The following is a 16,029-nucleotide window of genomic DNA, read 5'->3' as shown; positions in this document are numbered from 1 at the left end:
GCTGCACCAGATTCAATGGAATATAGCTTCTATGTTTTTTGTTTGAGGTTGTCATTAATTTATTGACTTTTTGGAAACTTATCAAAAATGTACAAAAACTTAATACTCTGTCTATTCTTAAGCGTTATTGTAAGAGTGAAATGCAACAGTGCGGCACACAGTAAAGTAGCCAGTAATATAGCAGTGACAGCTGCGGAAGAAGCTAAGGCCGCACATGAGGCACAAGCTCCTGCTGGGCAGCAAGCTGCACATCAAGTAAAGGAACAGCTAGCCGATAAAGCTGTCGAGGCTGCAAAGGCGGCCCAGGCCGCTTTAGCTGGTAAAGAAACATATCTATCTGAAATACACAGGGAAAGAGAAGCCGCTAGGACGATAGGTGAGAACTTTTCAGTCAAAAATAATTAAACACTTCATATTTTTCCATTGCATTAGTGATTGCGAGAGTATTATCTAGAATATCCGAAAAATTATACAGGTACTGATTGTCTAGGCCTAATTGATTTATTCATCAATTTGACTATTCAAACAAAAAGTCGTCCTTAAAATTATCCCTATTTTTCCTTTTGTGTTATCACAATATCACCCAGACTTAGTTTTGCCCATTGTTAATTTTCATTCAAATATAGGTTTTCGAACACGCTAAGTCTATTACGAGCAATTTCGAGAGCCTATTTCTCTTAGTTTAAATTACCATCTCCGAAATGGTATTTTTCAAAAATTGCAAATTTCAATCTGCCATATCTCCTGTTATATTTATCTGATCCAATTGGGATTTCCGGTTATATAATCAGCGTTGCCTAGGCTTCCACCCTAGCACAAAAACTCGATTTCAAAAATCTCGATTTTTTTGGTCAAAAATGAGCAAGGGGTTGGACCCCCCTAAAATCACCTTTTTGCTACTCTGTCTAAAAATCAGGATGTTCTACTACTGTTCTAGGATATGGAGCGCATAATATTTGTTTTGAAGATTCTAGAAAACCAAACAGTTGATGATTCAATAGAGAATTGCACTGTAGAGAGCTGTTCGAAGTCAACTCGAAAATGAAAAGTGGAAAAACAAAAAAAATTATTTTCTCCTAAACGGTGCCAGATATTTGAAATTTTGGTATGGAAATATAGGTTTTCGAACACGCTGAATCCATTGCGAGCAATTTCGAAAGCCTATTTCCCTTCGTTTAGATTTTCATCTTGAAAATGGCATTTTTCAAAAATTGCAATTTTTCAATCTGCGATATCTCCTGTTATATTCGTCTGATACAATTGGGATTTCCGGTTATATAATCAGCGTTGCCTAGGCTTCAACCCTAGCACAAAAACTCGATTTCGAAAATCTCGATTTTTTTGGTCAAAAATGAGCAAGGGGTTAGACCCCCCTAAAATCACCTTTTTGCTATTCTGTCTAAAAATCAGGATAATCTACTACTGTTCTAGGATATGGAGCGCATAATATTTGTTTTGAAGATTCTAGAAAACCAAACAGTTGATGATTCAATAGAGAATTGCACTGTAGAGAGCTGTTCGAAGTCAACTCGAAAATGAAAAGTGGAAAAACAAAAAAAATTATTTTCTCCGAAACAGTGCCAGATATTTGAAATTTTGGTATGGAAATATAGGTTTTCGAACACGCTGAATCCATTGCGAGCAATTTCGAAAGCCTATCTCCCTTCGTTTAGATTTTCATCTTGAAAATGGCATTTTTCAAAAATTGCAATTTTTCAATCTGCGATATCTTCTGTTATATTCGTCTGATCCTATTGGGATTTCCGGTTATGTAATCAACGTTGCCTAGGCTTCCACCCTAGCACAAAAACTCGATTTCGAAAATCTCAATTTTTTTGGTCAAAAATGAGCAAGGGGTTAGACCCCCCTAAAATCACCTTTTTGCTACTCTGTCTGAAAATCAGGATGTTCTACTACTGTTCTAGGATATGGAGCGCATAATATTTGTTTTGAAGATTCTAGAAAACCAAACAGTTGATGATTCAATAGAGAATTGCACTCTAGAGAGCTGTTCGAAGTCAACTCGAAAATGAAAAGTGGAAAAAAAAAAAATTATTTTCTCCGAAACAGTGCCAGATATTTGAAATTTTGGTATGGAAATATAGGTTTTCGAACACGCTGAATCCATTGCGAGCATTTTCGAAAGCCTATCTCCCTTCGTTTAGATTTTCATTTTGAAAATGGCATTTTTCAAAAATTGCAATTTTTCAATCTGCGATATCTCCTGTTATATTCGTCTGATCCAATTGGGATTTCCGGTTGTATAATCAGCGTTGCCTAGGCTTCCACCCTAGCACAAAAACTCGATTTCGAAAATCTCGATTTTTTGGTCAAAATTGAGCAAGGGGTTAGACCCCCCTAAAATCACCTTTTTCTACTCTATATAAAAATCAGGATGTTCTACTACTGATCTAGGATATGGAGCGCATAAAATTTGTTTTGAAGATTCTAGAAAACCAAACAGTTGATGATTCAATAGAAAATTGCACTCTAGAGAGCTGTTCGAATTTAACTCGAAAATGAAAAGTGGAAAAACAAAAAAAATTATTTTCTCCGAAACAGTGCCAGATATTTGAAATTTTGGTATGGAAATATAGGTTTTCGAACACGCTGAATCCATTGCGAGCATTTTCGAAAGCCTATCTCTCTTCGTTTAGATTTTCATCTTGAAAATGGCATTTTTCAAAAATTGCAATTTTTCAATCTGCGATATCTCCTGTTATATTCGTCTGATCCAATTGGGATTTCCGGTTATATAATCAGCGTTGCCTAGGATTCCACCCTAGCATAAAAACTCCATTTCGAAAATCTCGATTTTTTTGGTCAAAAATGAGCAAGGGGTTAGACCCCCCTAAAATCACCTTTTTGCTATTCTGTCTGAAAATCAGGACGTTCTACTACTGTTCTAGGATATGGAGCGCATAATATTTGTTTTGAAGATTCAAGAAAACCTAACAGTTGATGATTCAATAGAGAATTGCACTCTAGAGAGCTGTTCGAAGTCAACTCGAAAATGAAAAGTGGAAAAACAAAAAAACATTTTTTCTCCTAAACAGTACCAGATATTTGAAATTTTGGTATGGAAATATGGGTTTTCGAACACATTGAATCCATTGCGAGCAATTTCGAAAGCCTATCTCCCTTCGTTTAGATTTTCATCTTGAAAATGGCATTTTTCAAAAATTGCAATTATTCAATCTGCGATATTTCCTGTTATATTCGTCTGATCCAATTGGGATTTCCGGTTATATAATCAGCGTTGCCTAGGCTTCCACCCTAGCACAAAAACTCGATTTCGAAAATCTCGATTTTTTTGGTCAAAAATGAGCAAAGGGTTAGACCCCCCTAAAATCACCTTTTTGCTATTCTGTCTAAAAATCAGGATGTTCTACAACTGTTCTAGGATATGGAGCGCATAATATTTGTTTTGAAGATTCTAGAAAACCAAACAGTTGATGATTCAATAGAGAATTGCACTCTAGAGAGCTGTTCGAAGTCAACTCGAAAATGAAAAGTGGAAAAAAAAAAAAAAATTTTTTCTCCTAAACAGTGCCAGATATTTGAAATTTTGGTATGGAAATATAGGTTTTCGAACACGCTGAATCCATTGCAAGCAATTTCGGAAGCCTATCTCCCTTCGTTTAGATTTTCATCTTGAAAATGGCATTTTTCAAAAATTGCAATTTTTCAATCTGCGATATCTCCTGTTATATTCGTCTGATCCAATTGGGATTTCCGGTTATGTAATCAGCGTTGCATAGGCTTCCACCCTAGCACAAAAACTCGATTTCGAAAATCTCAATTTTTTTGGTCAAAAATGAGCAACGGGTTAGACCCCCCTAAAATCACCTTTTTGCTACTCTGTCTGAAAATCAGGATGTTCTACTACTGTTCTAGGATATGGAGCGCATAATATTTGTTTTGAAGATTCTAGAAAACCAAACAGTTGATGATTCAATAGAGAATTGCACTCTAGAGAGCTGTTCGAAGTCAACTCGAAAATGAAAAGTGGAAAAACAAAAAAAATTATTTTCTCCGAAACAGTGCCAGATATTTGAAATTTTGGTATGGAAATATAGGTTTTCGAACACGCTGAAACCATTGCGAGCAATTTCGAAAGCCCATCTCCCTTCGTTTAGATTTTCATCTTGAAAATGGCATTTTTCAAAAATTGCAATTTTTCAATCTGCGATATCTCCTGATATATTCGTCTGATCCAATTGGGATTTCCGGTTATGTAATCAGCGTTGCCTAGGCTTCCACCCTAGCACAAAAACTCGATTTCGAAAATCCCGATTTTTTTGGTCAAAAATGAGCAAAGAGTTAGTCCCCCCTAAAATCACCTTTTTGCTATTCTGTCTAAAAATCAGGATGTTCTACAACTGTTCTAGGATATGGAGCGCATAATATTTGTTTTGAAGATTCTAGAAAACCAAACAGTTGATGATTCAATAGAGAATTGCACTCTAGAGAGCTGTTCGAAGTCAACTCGAAAATGAAAAGTGGAAAAACAAAAAAATTTTTTTTCTCCTAAACAGTGCCAGATATTTGAAATTTTGGTATGGAAATATAGGTTTTCGAACACGCTGAATCCATTGCGAGCATTTTCGAAAGCCTATCTCCCTTCGTTTAGATTTTCATTTTGAAAATGGCATTTTTCAAAAATTGCAATTTTTCAATCTGCGATATCTCCTGATATATTCGTCTGATCCAATTGGGATTTCCGGTTATGTAATCAGCGTTGCATAGGCTTCCACCCTAGCACAAAAACTCGATTTCGAAAATCTCAATTTTTTTGGTCAAAAATGAGCAACGGGTTAGACCCCCCTAAAATCACCTTTTTGCTACTCTGTCTGAAAATCAGGATGTTCTACTACTGTTCTAGGATATGGAGCGCATAATATTTGTTTTGAAGATTCTAGAAAACCAAACAGTTGATGATTCAATAGAGAATTGCACTCTAGAGAGCTGTTCGAAGTCAACTCGAAAATGAAAAGTGGAAAAACAAAAAAAATTATTTTCTCCGAAACAGTGCCAGATATTTGAAATTTTGGTATGGAAATATAGGTTTTCGAACACGCTGAAACCATTGCGAGCAATTTCGAAAGCCCATCTCCCTTCGTTTAGATTTTCATCTTGAAAATGGCATTTTTCAAAAATTGCAATTTTTCAATCTGCGATATCTCCTGATATATTCGTCTGATCCAATTGGGATTTCCGGTTATGTAATCAGCGTTGCCTAGGCTTCCACCCTAGCACAAAAACTCGATTTCGAAAATCTCGATTTTTTTGGTCAAAAATGAGCAAGGGGTTAGACCCCCCTAAAATCACCTTTTTGCTATTCTGTCTAAAAATCAGGATGTTCTACTACTGTTCTAGGATATGGAGCGCATAATATTTGTTTTGAAGATTCTAGAAAACCAAACAGTTGATGATTCAATAGAGAATTGCACTCTAGAGAGCTGTTCGAAGTCAACTCGAAAATGAAAAGTGGAAAAACAAAAAAAATTTTTTTCTCCTAAACAGTGCCAGACATTTGAAATTTTGGTATGGAAATATAGGTTTTCGAACACGCTGAATCCATTGCGAGCATTTTCGAAAGCCTATCTCCCTTCGTTTAGATTTTCATCCTGAAAATGGCATTTTTCAAAAATTGCAATTTTTCAATCTGCGATATCTCCTGTTATATTCGTCTGATCCAATTGGGATTTCCGGTTATATAATCAGCGTTGCCTAGGATTCCACCCTAGCACAAAAACTCGATTTCGAAAATCTCGATTTTTTTGGTCAGAAATGAGCAAGGGGTTAGACCCCCCTAAAATCACCTTTTTGCTATTCTGTCTAAAAATCAGGATGTTCTACAACTGTTCTAGGATATGGAGCGCATAATATTTGTTTTGAAGATTCTAGAAAACCAAACAGTTGATGATTCAATAGAGAATTGCACTCTAGAGAGCTGTTCGAAGTCAACTCGAAAATGAAAAGTGGAAAAACAAAAAAATTTTTTTTCTCCTAAACAGTGCCAGATATTTGAAATTTTGGTATGGAAATATAGGTTTTCGAACACGCTGAATCCATTGCGAGCAATTTCGAAAGCCTATCTCCCTTCGTTTAGATTTTCATCTTGAAAATGGCATTTTTCAAAAATTGCAATTTTTCAATCTGCGATATCTCCTGTTATATTCGTCTGATCCAATTGGGATTTCCGGTTATGTAATCAGCGTTGCATAGGCTTCCACCCTAGCACAAAAACTCGATTTCGAAAATCTCAATTTTTTTGGTCAAAAATGAGCAACGGGTTAGACCCCCCTAAAATCACCTTTTTGCTACTCTGTCTGAAAATCAGGATGTTCTACTACTGTTCTAGGATATGGAGCGCATAATATTTGTTTTGAAGATTCTAGAAAACCAAACAGTTGATGATTCAATAGAGAATTGCACTCTAGAGAGCTGTTCGAAGTCAACTCGAAAATGAAAAGTGGAAAAACAAAAAAAATTATTTTCTCCGAAACAGTGCCAGATAATTGAAATTTTGGTATGGAAATATAGGTTTTCGAACACGCTGAAACCATTGCGAGCAATTTCGAAAGCCCATCTCCCTTCGTTTAGATTTTCATCTTGAAAATGGCATTTTTCAAAAATTGCAATTTTTCAATCTGCGATATCTCCTGATATATTCGTCTGATCCAATTGGGATTTCCGGTTATGTAATCAGCGTTGCCTAGGCTTCCACCCTAGCACAAAAACTCGATTTCGAAAATCTCGATTTTTTTGGTCAAAAATGAGCAAGGGGTTAGACCCCCCTAAAATCACCTTTTTGCTATTCTGTCTAAAAATCAAGATGTTCTACTACTGTTCTAGGATATGGAGCGCATAATATTTGTTTTGAAGATTCTAGAAAACCAAACAGTTGATGATTCAATAGAGAATTGCACTCTAGAGAGCTGTTCGAAGTCAACTCGAAAATGAAAAGTGGAAAAACAAAAAAAATTTTTTTCTCCTAAACAGTGCCAGACATTTGAAATTTTGGTATGGAAATATAGGTTTTCGAACACGCTGAATCCATTGCGAGCATTTTCGAAAGCCTATCTCCCTTCGTTTAGATTTTAATCCTGAAAATGGCATTTTTCAAAAATTGCAATTTTTCAATCTGCGATATCTCCTGTTATATTCGTCTGATCCAATTGGGATTTCCGGTTATATAATCAGCGTTGCCTAGGATTCCACCCTAGCACAAAAACTCGATTTCGAAAATCTCGATTTTTTTGGTCAGAAATGAGCAAGGGGTTAGACCCCCCTAAAATCACCTTTTTGCTATTCTGTCTAAAAATCAGGATGTTCTACAACTGTTCTAGGATATGGAGCGCATAATATTTGTTTTGAAGATTCTAGAAAACCAAACAGTTGATGATTCAATAGAGAATTGCACTCTAGAGAGCTGTTCGAAGTCAACTCGAAAATGAAAAGTGGAAAAACAAAAAAATTTTTTTTCTCCTAAACAGTGCCAGATATTTGAAATTTTGGTATGGAAATATAGGTTTTCGAACACGCTGAATCCATTGCGAGCAATTTCGAAAGCGTATCTCCCTTCGTTTAGATTTTCATCTTGAAAATGGCATTTTTCAAAAATTGCAATTATTCAATCTGCGATATCTCCTGATATATTCGTCTGATCCAATTGGGATTTCCGGTTATGTAATCAGCGTTGCCTAGGCTTCCACCCTAGCACAAAAACTCGATTTCGAAAATCTCGATTTTTTTGGTCAAAAATGAGCAAGGGGTTAGACCCCCCTAAAATCACCTTTTTGCTACTCTGTCTAAAAATCAGGATGTTCTACAACTGTTCTAGGATATGGAGCGCATAATATTTGTTTTGAAGATTCTAGAAAACCAAACAGTTGATGATTCAATAGAGAATTGCACTCTAGAGAGCTGTTCGAAGTCAACTCGAAAATGAAAAGTGGAAAAACAAAAAAAAATATTTTCTCCCAAACAGTGCCAGATATTTGAAATTTTGGTTTGGAAATATAGGTTTTCGAACACGCTGAATCCATTGCGAGCAATTTCGAAAGCCTATCTTCCTTTGTTTAGATTTTCATCTTGAAAATGGCATTTTTCAAAAATTGCAATTTTTCAATCTGTGATATCTCCTGTTATAGTCGTCTGATCCAATTGGGATTTCTGGTTAAATAATCAGCGTTGCCTAGGCTTCCACCCTAGCACAAAAACTCGATTTCGAAAATCTCGATTTTTTTGGTCAAAAATGAGCAAGGGGTTAGACCCCCCTAAAATCACCTTTTTGCTTCTCTGTCTAAAAATCAGGATGTTCTACTACTGTTCTAGGATATGGAGCGCATAATATTTGTTTTGAAGATTCTAGAAAACCAAACAGTTGATGATTCAATAGAGAATTGCACTCTAGAGAGCTGTTCGAAGTCAACACGAAAATGAAAAGTGGAAAAACAAAAAAAATTTTTTTCTCCTAAACAGTGCCAGATATTTGAAATTTTTGTATGAAAATATAGGTTTTCGAACACGCTGAATCCATTGCGAGCAATTTCGAAAGCCTATCTCCCTTCGTTTAGATTTTCATCTTGGAAATGGCATTTTGCAAAAATTGCGAATTTCACTTGAGAATTCATCAAAACCAAACGGTTATGCCGAGATGGATCAAGTTCGCAGATTTGCTACTAGAAGAGTTGCTCTTTCAGAATATGTATCACGTTTAGATCTACGATAATTTTCCTGGAAGATAAATTACTCTAAATATGACCTTCGAAAAATTCCCAAAAAGTTGGGTTCAGTTAAAACTGTTAGTTAAATCTATTGCGAGCAATTTCGAAAGCCTATTTCTCTTAGTTTAATCTGCAATATCTTCTGTTAAATTGGTATCCAGCTAATGCTTGAGTATTCTACAACTTTTGCTTGTTTAAGCCCAGACACGCTCACACCATCCTCAAGCTGATGGCCCATGGGCTTATCGCTTCGAATAAAGGTTTCTACCATAATGAAAAACAAATGTAACTCTATTTTCAGTGCAGGAAGAAAGAGCCAGTAAAATCGAACTAGAAAATACGGCGAACAGCGCCACCAGGACATCCCACGAAGCCCACGCACTCGTGAAGCTGCTAGCCACGGCTGGACAGCTGGCTCAAGGATCCGGCGCGAATGAGAGGTCCTCCCTGGACCTCCTCCGTCTGCAGCTGGCCGAAAAAGTGAAGGAGATTGAGGCCGCGAGAGCTAAACTTGAACAGTTGTGCAGCGAACTTTGCGCTGCCCGAAATGACCTAGCTGCAACCAAATGTGCTGCAAGGAAAGCTATTCAGCAAGCTGCTGAGGCTCGACAGTCTGCCATGAGAGGTCGAAGGCGAACAAGGACAGCTAATGCCGAAAGGAGTGAAGCAAATAACAACAAATGAGTCATCTACGCAAAAAACGCTTTTGAGTTGGTTTTACAGTTTTATACAATGATGAAACACTTACTTATCGTTTTCAGTGGAGCTCTGGCCCATGAGTTTCTTAGGGCTATAAATTACTATAATACAGTATATACAATAAAAGTTTATTCGATTTTGAAGTTTCCTTTATTTGAGAAACGAATGAGTTGTGGAATCACATAAAACTTTTATGTAAGAAGAACAGTTGTTCGTAGTTTTATGTCGGCAGTACTTGTCTTGAGACCTACCATCAAATCAGGGCAGCAGGGTGAATAAAACAATCTCGAACTTCGTAGAATTTTAATATAAAATATCATTTTCTTCACAATAAAATAACCTCAGTAGTATGAACACTATCTACACAGCGTCAAGAATAGAAGCTTTTAGCAAATATAAAAACCTATATACGTACATTTATAAGTTAGGTTCATTCTCATCAACCCTTTCTATTATGCAATAAATATTATCACAGTAAAACAAGGGAGGGTCTATCAAAAGACCCCCATTCAGTGTATAAGAGAATTGATTCAAATTGAATAAAAGTTTGATATTATCAAACTCTCGATGGATTCTCTATGGAAATTCAACATTAGAGAGCTAGGGGCTTTGAAATATTGAAATAAATACTAATATAATTCATGGCTGATCATTTTCTGCTACAGAAAAAATTAAATGGTTTTGAGGAGCCTTCATTCATAGGATATTTTGCTCAATCAAGTTTAATGTGGTGAATATAAGAATTTCGATCTAAATGCATGGTTTTCTCGACAGTTTGATCGAATTGATTCGAAATCTGTTCAGTTCATGAGTATTCGATTAAGTTGATATGAAGAAAAAATTTTCATACAGTCATTCGATAAATCAAAAAATCAATCCCTCAATCAGTTGAACAAATATTGGGTTGGATAAGCTAAATGTTCTGATAGACAAAAATGTCTCAAAGTTTCATCTTTGACTTCATATCTGTTTCTCTATATTCGCTAAAAGCAATTAGCAAAGAGTAAGAAAATTGTGTCCGATTAGTTCCTACTCCAGAATAGAATAACTTCGAAATATTACTCTTAGCTCTGGTTGGAAACTTCACAACTCAGTGACATTCATCAGAAAACATTCCATCATAAAAAATTTTCGAATGTCTTATTCAAATCATTTCAGTTTCTTTCTTTGATAGTTCCCAGAACGCATTTCTCGTTGCTGTGATGATTCAGTCCTCCATTCTTGTTCTCAGCAGGAATATATGCCAATGGGTTCGTTACAATATTGATTTCCGGTTTTTGGCATTTTCCCTCAAGAAAATATGTTTCCATTGAACCCTTTCCTTTCACCTCTATGGTTCCTCTACAAGACATAGGATAACCCTTCGAGTGGAGAATTTGATAAACTTCTTTCGTCACCTGAAAAAGTCAAAAGTATTGAATTTAGTGAACAATCCAAAATACCATACTTAGGACTTTTGATAATAATAATACGACTCCATTTATTGTCAAGATGGAGTTCAGTGGAAAAATGATTGTGAAAATATCGTTTCTTCAATCTATATATTATAAAGCAAGTCCATGTTATCTGTGAAACATTACACAGCCCAAAGTGAAATACATAGTGATCGAAATTTAAACCCGAAAATGAATCCAAATACCAGCTGAAAAGTTGTGACTTCTCTATCTAATTTTGGACTTTCCATCATAATCGAGTTTGTCAGTGTCATGAACTCTTTGCATCGTTGAGGGATCCATTAATTTTAATTCGTATACTATCCGTTGAATATCTCGCATGATACAGCAGTCCATCATCCGAGAGAAGTAAAATAGAGTTATAATTTATTTTGTGACTGATGAACTGCATTATGTAACACGGCAGAAGTGGGAAAAACACGTAGGTACTGATAATGGAGGCCAGGTCACAAAGGGCTAATTTGTTTGGTTCCATATATTTCTTTATGTTACGTTATTTCAGAAAATATATTGCTCAAGACATTCATTTTGGTTTTATAAATTATTGATGATTATAGAGAAGCAGGATCTCATAAGACTAACAGTTTTGTTTCCATTTTCATAATAATGAACAGAGTGAGAAGTGTAGAAAGTAAAAATGGATAACTGACAATCTAACTGGAATGCATAAAATACTGACTCGACATTTCATGCATCTGCATGTACTCTTGAACTCGTAACTCATTGATTTCCCGAAACAGTGCACTGGAATTTATATTTTCATATTCACGATCAAACGATAAAACCCAACATAAATTCCAGATCCTTCAAATGAGCAAGCGACGTTTTTTGCTGCCTCACTCTTATACTTTCATTTGCCTCATAGCCATCGAACTCGTATCTCTTTGTATGTAGCCATGTCAGCACGTGAAATTGTTATTTCATTCGCATCTTGAAAGGGGACGAAGAGACAGACGAGAAACGGATTGAGTAGATCTCGAGGGAGGGTGAACACTGCTTATTACTTTTGTGAGCTTGTCAGATCCATTTCATTCACAATACATTTTTTCATTCTGGGACGGGAACGGAGTTTTGAATGGTCGTTAAATAAGGGATGAAATTGTTTTCGGAAAGTGCAATATGCATGATGACTGAGGACAATCCTTTTAGTGTTTCCCTAATTATGGGGAGACCAAGATTACTAAAGTACATAATTGATTATTCGTCGCATTATATAAGTGACTTTTTGATCAATTTCTTCAACATCGGTAACTACAAGATATGAAAAGTCTTCCAGATGGAATGAAATCACTACGTATTATGAATCGCTCAGTATTACAGGGAGAGAGCATTCGTCTAACAGTGGTGACAGTAGAGATAACCACACTTCTTATGCACGAGTAGTAAGTAGGGGTAATATAAGAGAAATCCTTCTCCTGCTTTTATCCAACTTACTTGTATCTTGTCCAACAGACATGTGCTGTCCATTCTACTGGCGACATTCACAGCATTTCCCCAAATATCATATTGTGGTTTCCTCACTCCAATCACACCAGCCACCACTGGACCTACGTTTATCCCTATACGGATCCTGAAAGTGTTGAAGGAGTGCTCGTTGACTTCTGCCAATTGTTCCTTCAGTCGAAGGGCATAGTCCGCCATTGCTGTCACGTGTTTGTAGTCCTGCATATCGCAAGTATTCTGAGTGAGCCCTGAAAATCTTTCATCATTGAACATATCTTTCATTGCTTCACTTTTCTGGTCTGAAGAAATATAATTTGGTCGAAACGTGAAAAAATTGTAGCCCAGATCATATTGTAGACTGAAGTAGATTTGAGAATCAACTTTGAATGAGATATACCTACATTCGAACGAAATGAATGAATAGAATTCATAATGGCTTTAACTTATCATTTTCTTTAGTGGAAAAGCGGAAGGGGAAAACAATATATCGTGACGAAATTAATTGAAATTCAAGGCCTGCCTCGATAATATACCATTAAAGGAGAGTCATTTATCGGCTGGAAATTGAGGGTATGCAGAGCAAACATACCGCCATTAATGAACTTCGCGATAACAGTTTTTCATTTCGTGGTGGAAAATCACCGATGACTCCAGAATAAATTGCAGCATCCCCCAGACGAAGAGTGTTTGCTCATATAACGGGAAAATTTATATTCGTTCTCCTTTTACATATTTCCCAGGGGCTAAATGCATATTTCGAAGAACATAGATGTTTCAGATTAATATTTCTGCAGCGACAGAAATAGTTTCGCTCTCCGCAAACTATTTAGCATTATCTGAATATTTGTGATGGAAATTTGTAAATTAACCTAGATTTCATTTTCCTGATAAGTATCTCCTGAATATGCTCACCTGAAGCAGCCATATAAGTGGCTCCTGTAGACTTTATTTTCTCGATGTATTTGAATTGATCCTCCGACAGTAATTCATCAAAATCAGCGATTATTTCGTTCAGCAACCTCAAACACTCGACGCCCTCGTTGTTACCTTCTAGTTCCACGTAAAATTCGCTAAAATTAGGAATCGATGCGAACAAAACACAAACGAAATCACATTGCTCGTGGTACAGTTCCTGAAAAATATTTAAAAAATTCACTCCATAATTTGCCATTGCCAGAAGGACAAAAAGCTTATCGACTAGGTATTTCTTCAACATTGCAATGGTACATTGAAACTCACATCATTGTTTTTCTCGCTGTTGAGAAAATGCTCGGCCACATGCACCGGTAAGATATTATCCAATAGTTTTCTGTTGTACGCTTCTAGGTGCTCCATATCTTCTTTTTCCTCTAGTGGCATTGGGAAAGAATTATAAATGAGTATAAGAAAACGTTGATTTTGGTCGAGGTTCTTTTCCTGATAAACAGTGAAAACGTTTGGATAAAGTAATAATTTTTTTGATGAGGTTATCTTATGAGTTGAAACCACCATCATGTTTTTTGATTCTGTCTATTGATTGACGAAAAAACAACGAAATGAAACTATGAGAAAGCCTGTTTCGAATAAGGAAGAATAAAAATTACAAATATTATGGACAAAAAGCATGAAATTTCAATAACAAACATTCAACTACTATTTTTTCTCCCACTGGTCCTTTTCCAACATAACACACTGTATAATTTAAGGAATATGAGAATGGTTCCTATCTCGTTGTTTATGCATTATTCAAAGCGAGTTTCATGGAAATTTTGAATATTCAGGAGTAATTTCGCTGTGAACACGAGTCTTTTTCAAACTGATTCTGCTGCGAGAATATCAAATTCAAGTATAGTTTTCAGAATGATAATTTCTGAGCAGTCCGGCATTTCCCTTAAAGGAAATGCATCTTCCCTATTATCATTAATCCTCCCAACCATACTTTCTGCTGAGCAAATTGGCACGTGCGTGAGGAAAAGAGAAAATTACACGAAATAAATGAGTTGGATAAAGCAGAATATTCCAGATCAAGCAATATGAGCCTCATTTTTCCGTTGGTAATTCCAATTCGCACTAATATAGCTGCGTTATCCGGAGTTAAACGTAGAAAAATCGAAAATCAAATGACAAGCTCCAACGGCAGAAAAATGAGACTCACAATTTGATCCTCTTCGGTTCAGGTCGCACCGACTAATTGAATGCAATTTTCCCATAGCGTGATAATGGATGAAATACTGAAACCATATACGGAGCATCGTATGACGGCAGAGATTTTCGAATCAGATTTAACCTAATTGGCGCGTCGGCAATGTGCGTAATGCCGACTTAATTGGGTGTTTTTTTCAAAAACTATGCTCACCGGTGGCTTGTAGTTTCCAAACGAAGTCCAGTCTATAGGTTGCCTCTGTCTGTTGGCCGTGTATGATCAGGGCTATCACCACAGCCACCAAAAGGACCAGATTCAGGTACTGTTGAGTAAGAGTCGATTCACTATAAAACGAGGTGACACAAATTAGAGTTTATGAAATATTTGCATATTTAGATTTCAAGGAAAGAATGAAGACGCGTTTTAACTAAATTTTCAGATAATTCTCGTATTTATTGAAGATTGAGTGGTGACGTTTAACATTTGGAAAATTATCCAAATTTATTTCCATTAATCCATATACCCTGTATTTACCCCTGTAGTGCTTTCAGAATATTTTCGTATAGAATTTCGCGCACAAGAAGTCTAGAATGCAGACTGCGAAACAAACGTATTATGAAGCAGATCCATCTGACCGTAATTCCTGATCTAGTTATAATCCGGCATTTGCTTTACTTCTGCCCAGTGGAGGGTTCACTTCTCCAAAGCAGTAATTATTACGGTTTATGTGATATTTTGTTTCAGACTTCTGTTCTCTCTAGTAGTGTGCTTTCAACTTGATTTAGTATGAATTGTTGATATAAATTTTCACATCTCACATTCGGTATTTCAAAGCTCGAATATTATATGTTTATTTATTCATTTATAAATTCAAAGGGAGATATGAAATTCATACTCTTGAATTGAAAAGTAAACATTATTAGGTAGTTAAGAAACTAAAGTAAGAATACGTGATCATCTTCGATGAAATTATTATTATTTGATCAATTTAGAAATTTTTGAAGCCACAAATGGTGCATCAGAATAAAGAATCTATAGCTACAGGAAGGAAGGTTGAAGCATGCAATATTCAAAATGAAGAGAACAGATTCTTACCTTGGCGTCAAACATACCAGTTGATTATCACTTGAGTATGAAATGTACACTATCATAAATCCAATCATTCCACCACTGAGAAGGATTGTTTTGCACAATGATATGAGTACTTGGTAAACTGCACAAGCTATCATCGATAGTAATACGAGTAAAAGAATATACTGAAAAAATTTATACACAGGTAAATGATGAAATCACTCAAAAACTATTATCCAGGGCAGTGCGGTACATGGAAATAAAGGAAGCATTGCTTGCCCCAAAAGTATCAAATGAGGAGGAATTCTAGCATTGAAAGTTATTATTTTATTCAATTGGGAATATTCTGAATAGTGAAGATCAAGCTTTAAGAATCTGTAAACGAATAAGCTGTGGTAATGACACATATTTTTTAATGAACATCAATATCAGTATGACGATAATATAGAATAATTATAGAATAGTTCGTCAAGAACTGAGAATCCAACAAAATAGGTGAGTTATT

At 35.9% G+C, this 16,029-nt stretch overlaps 2 protein-coding genes across 2 annotated transcripts in view; one reads left to right on the top strand and one right to left on the bottom strand.

Annotated features, from left to right (window-relative positions):
- The first annotated feature begins 24 nt into the window (after positions 1-24).
- On the top strand, positions 25-9,574 carry LOC123310823 (uncharacterized protein CG45076-like). The gene is made up of 2 exons (XM_044894495.1): positions 25-376; positions 9,037-9,574. Exons 1-2 carry the CDS (start codon positions 88-90, stop codon positions 9,417-9,419), a joined length of 672 nt encoding a protein of 223 aa, XP_044750430.1. The 5' UTR covers positions 25-87; the 3' UTR covers positions 9,420-9,574.
- A 149-nt stretch (positions 9,575-9,723) lies between these two features.
- LOC123311554 (adenylate cyclase type 6) overlaps positions 9,724-16,029 on the bottom strand; it is a 59,536-nt gene continuing 53,230 nt past the window's right edge. The window contains exons 20-25 of the mRNA XM_044895590.1: positions 15,549-15,709; positions 14,667-14,797; positions 13,571-13,680; positions 13,244-13,463; positions 12,323-12,579; positions 9,724-10,831 (exon numbers count right to left, since the gene is read on the bottom strand). Of these exons, the coding sequence (XP_044751525.1) occupies positions 10,589-10,831; positions 12,323-12,579; positions 13,244-13,463; positions 13,571-13,680; positions 14,667-14,797; positions 15,549-15,709 (1,122 nt within the window). The 3' untranslated portion in view covers positions 9,724-10,588. The remainder of the gene's footprint in view (positions 10,832-12,322; positions 12,580-13,243; positions 13,464-13,570; positions 13,681-14,666; positions 14,798-15,548; positions 15,710-16,029) is intronic.

This window comes from Coccinella septempunctata, chromosome 4 (genome assembly GCF_907165205.1).
Source record: "Coccinella septempunctata chromosome 4, icCocSept1.1, whole genome shotgun sequence".
NCBI lineage: Eukaryota > Metazoa > Arthropoda > Insecta > Coleoptera > Coccinellidae > Coccinella > Coccinella septempunctata.
Note: the sequence above shows the minus strand (reverse complement) of the source record. Positions and strands in the feature narration are given on the sequence as shown.

What these genes read in the sequence shown, in the direction of transcription:
- LOC123310823 (XM_044894495.1), top strand. Translation starts at nt 88, where the DNA reads ATGTACAAAAACTTAATACTCTGTCTATTCTTAAGCGTTATTGTAAGA. An exon ending in AGAAGCCGCTAGGACGATAG is followed by an intron (nt 377 to 9,036) that starts GTGAGAACTTTT and finishes CTCTATTTTCAG; the next exon opens with TGCAGGAAGAAAGAGCCAGT.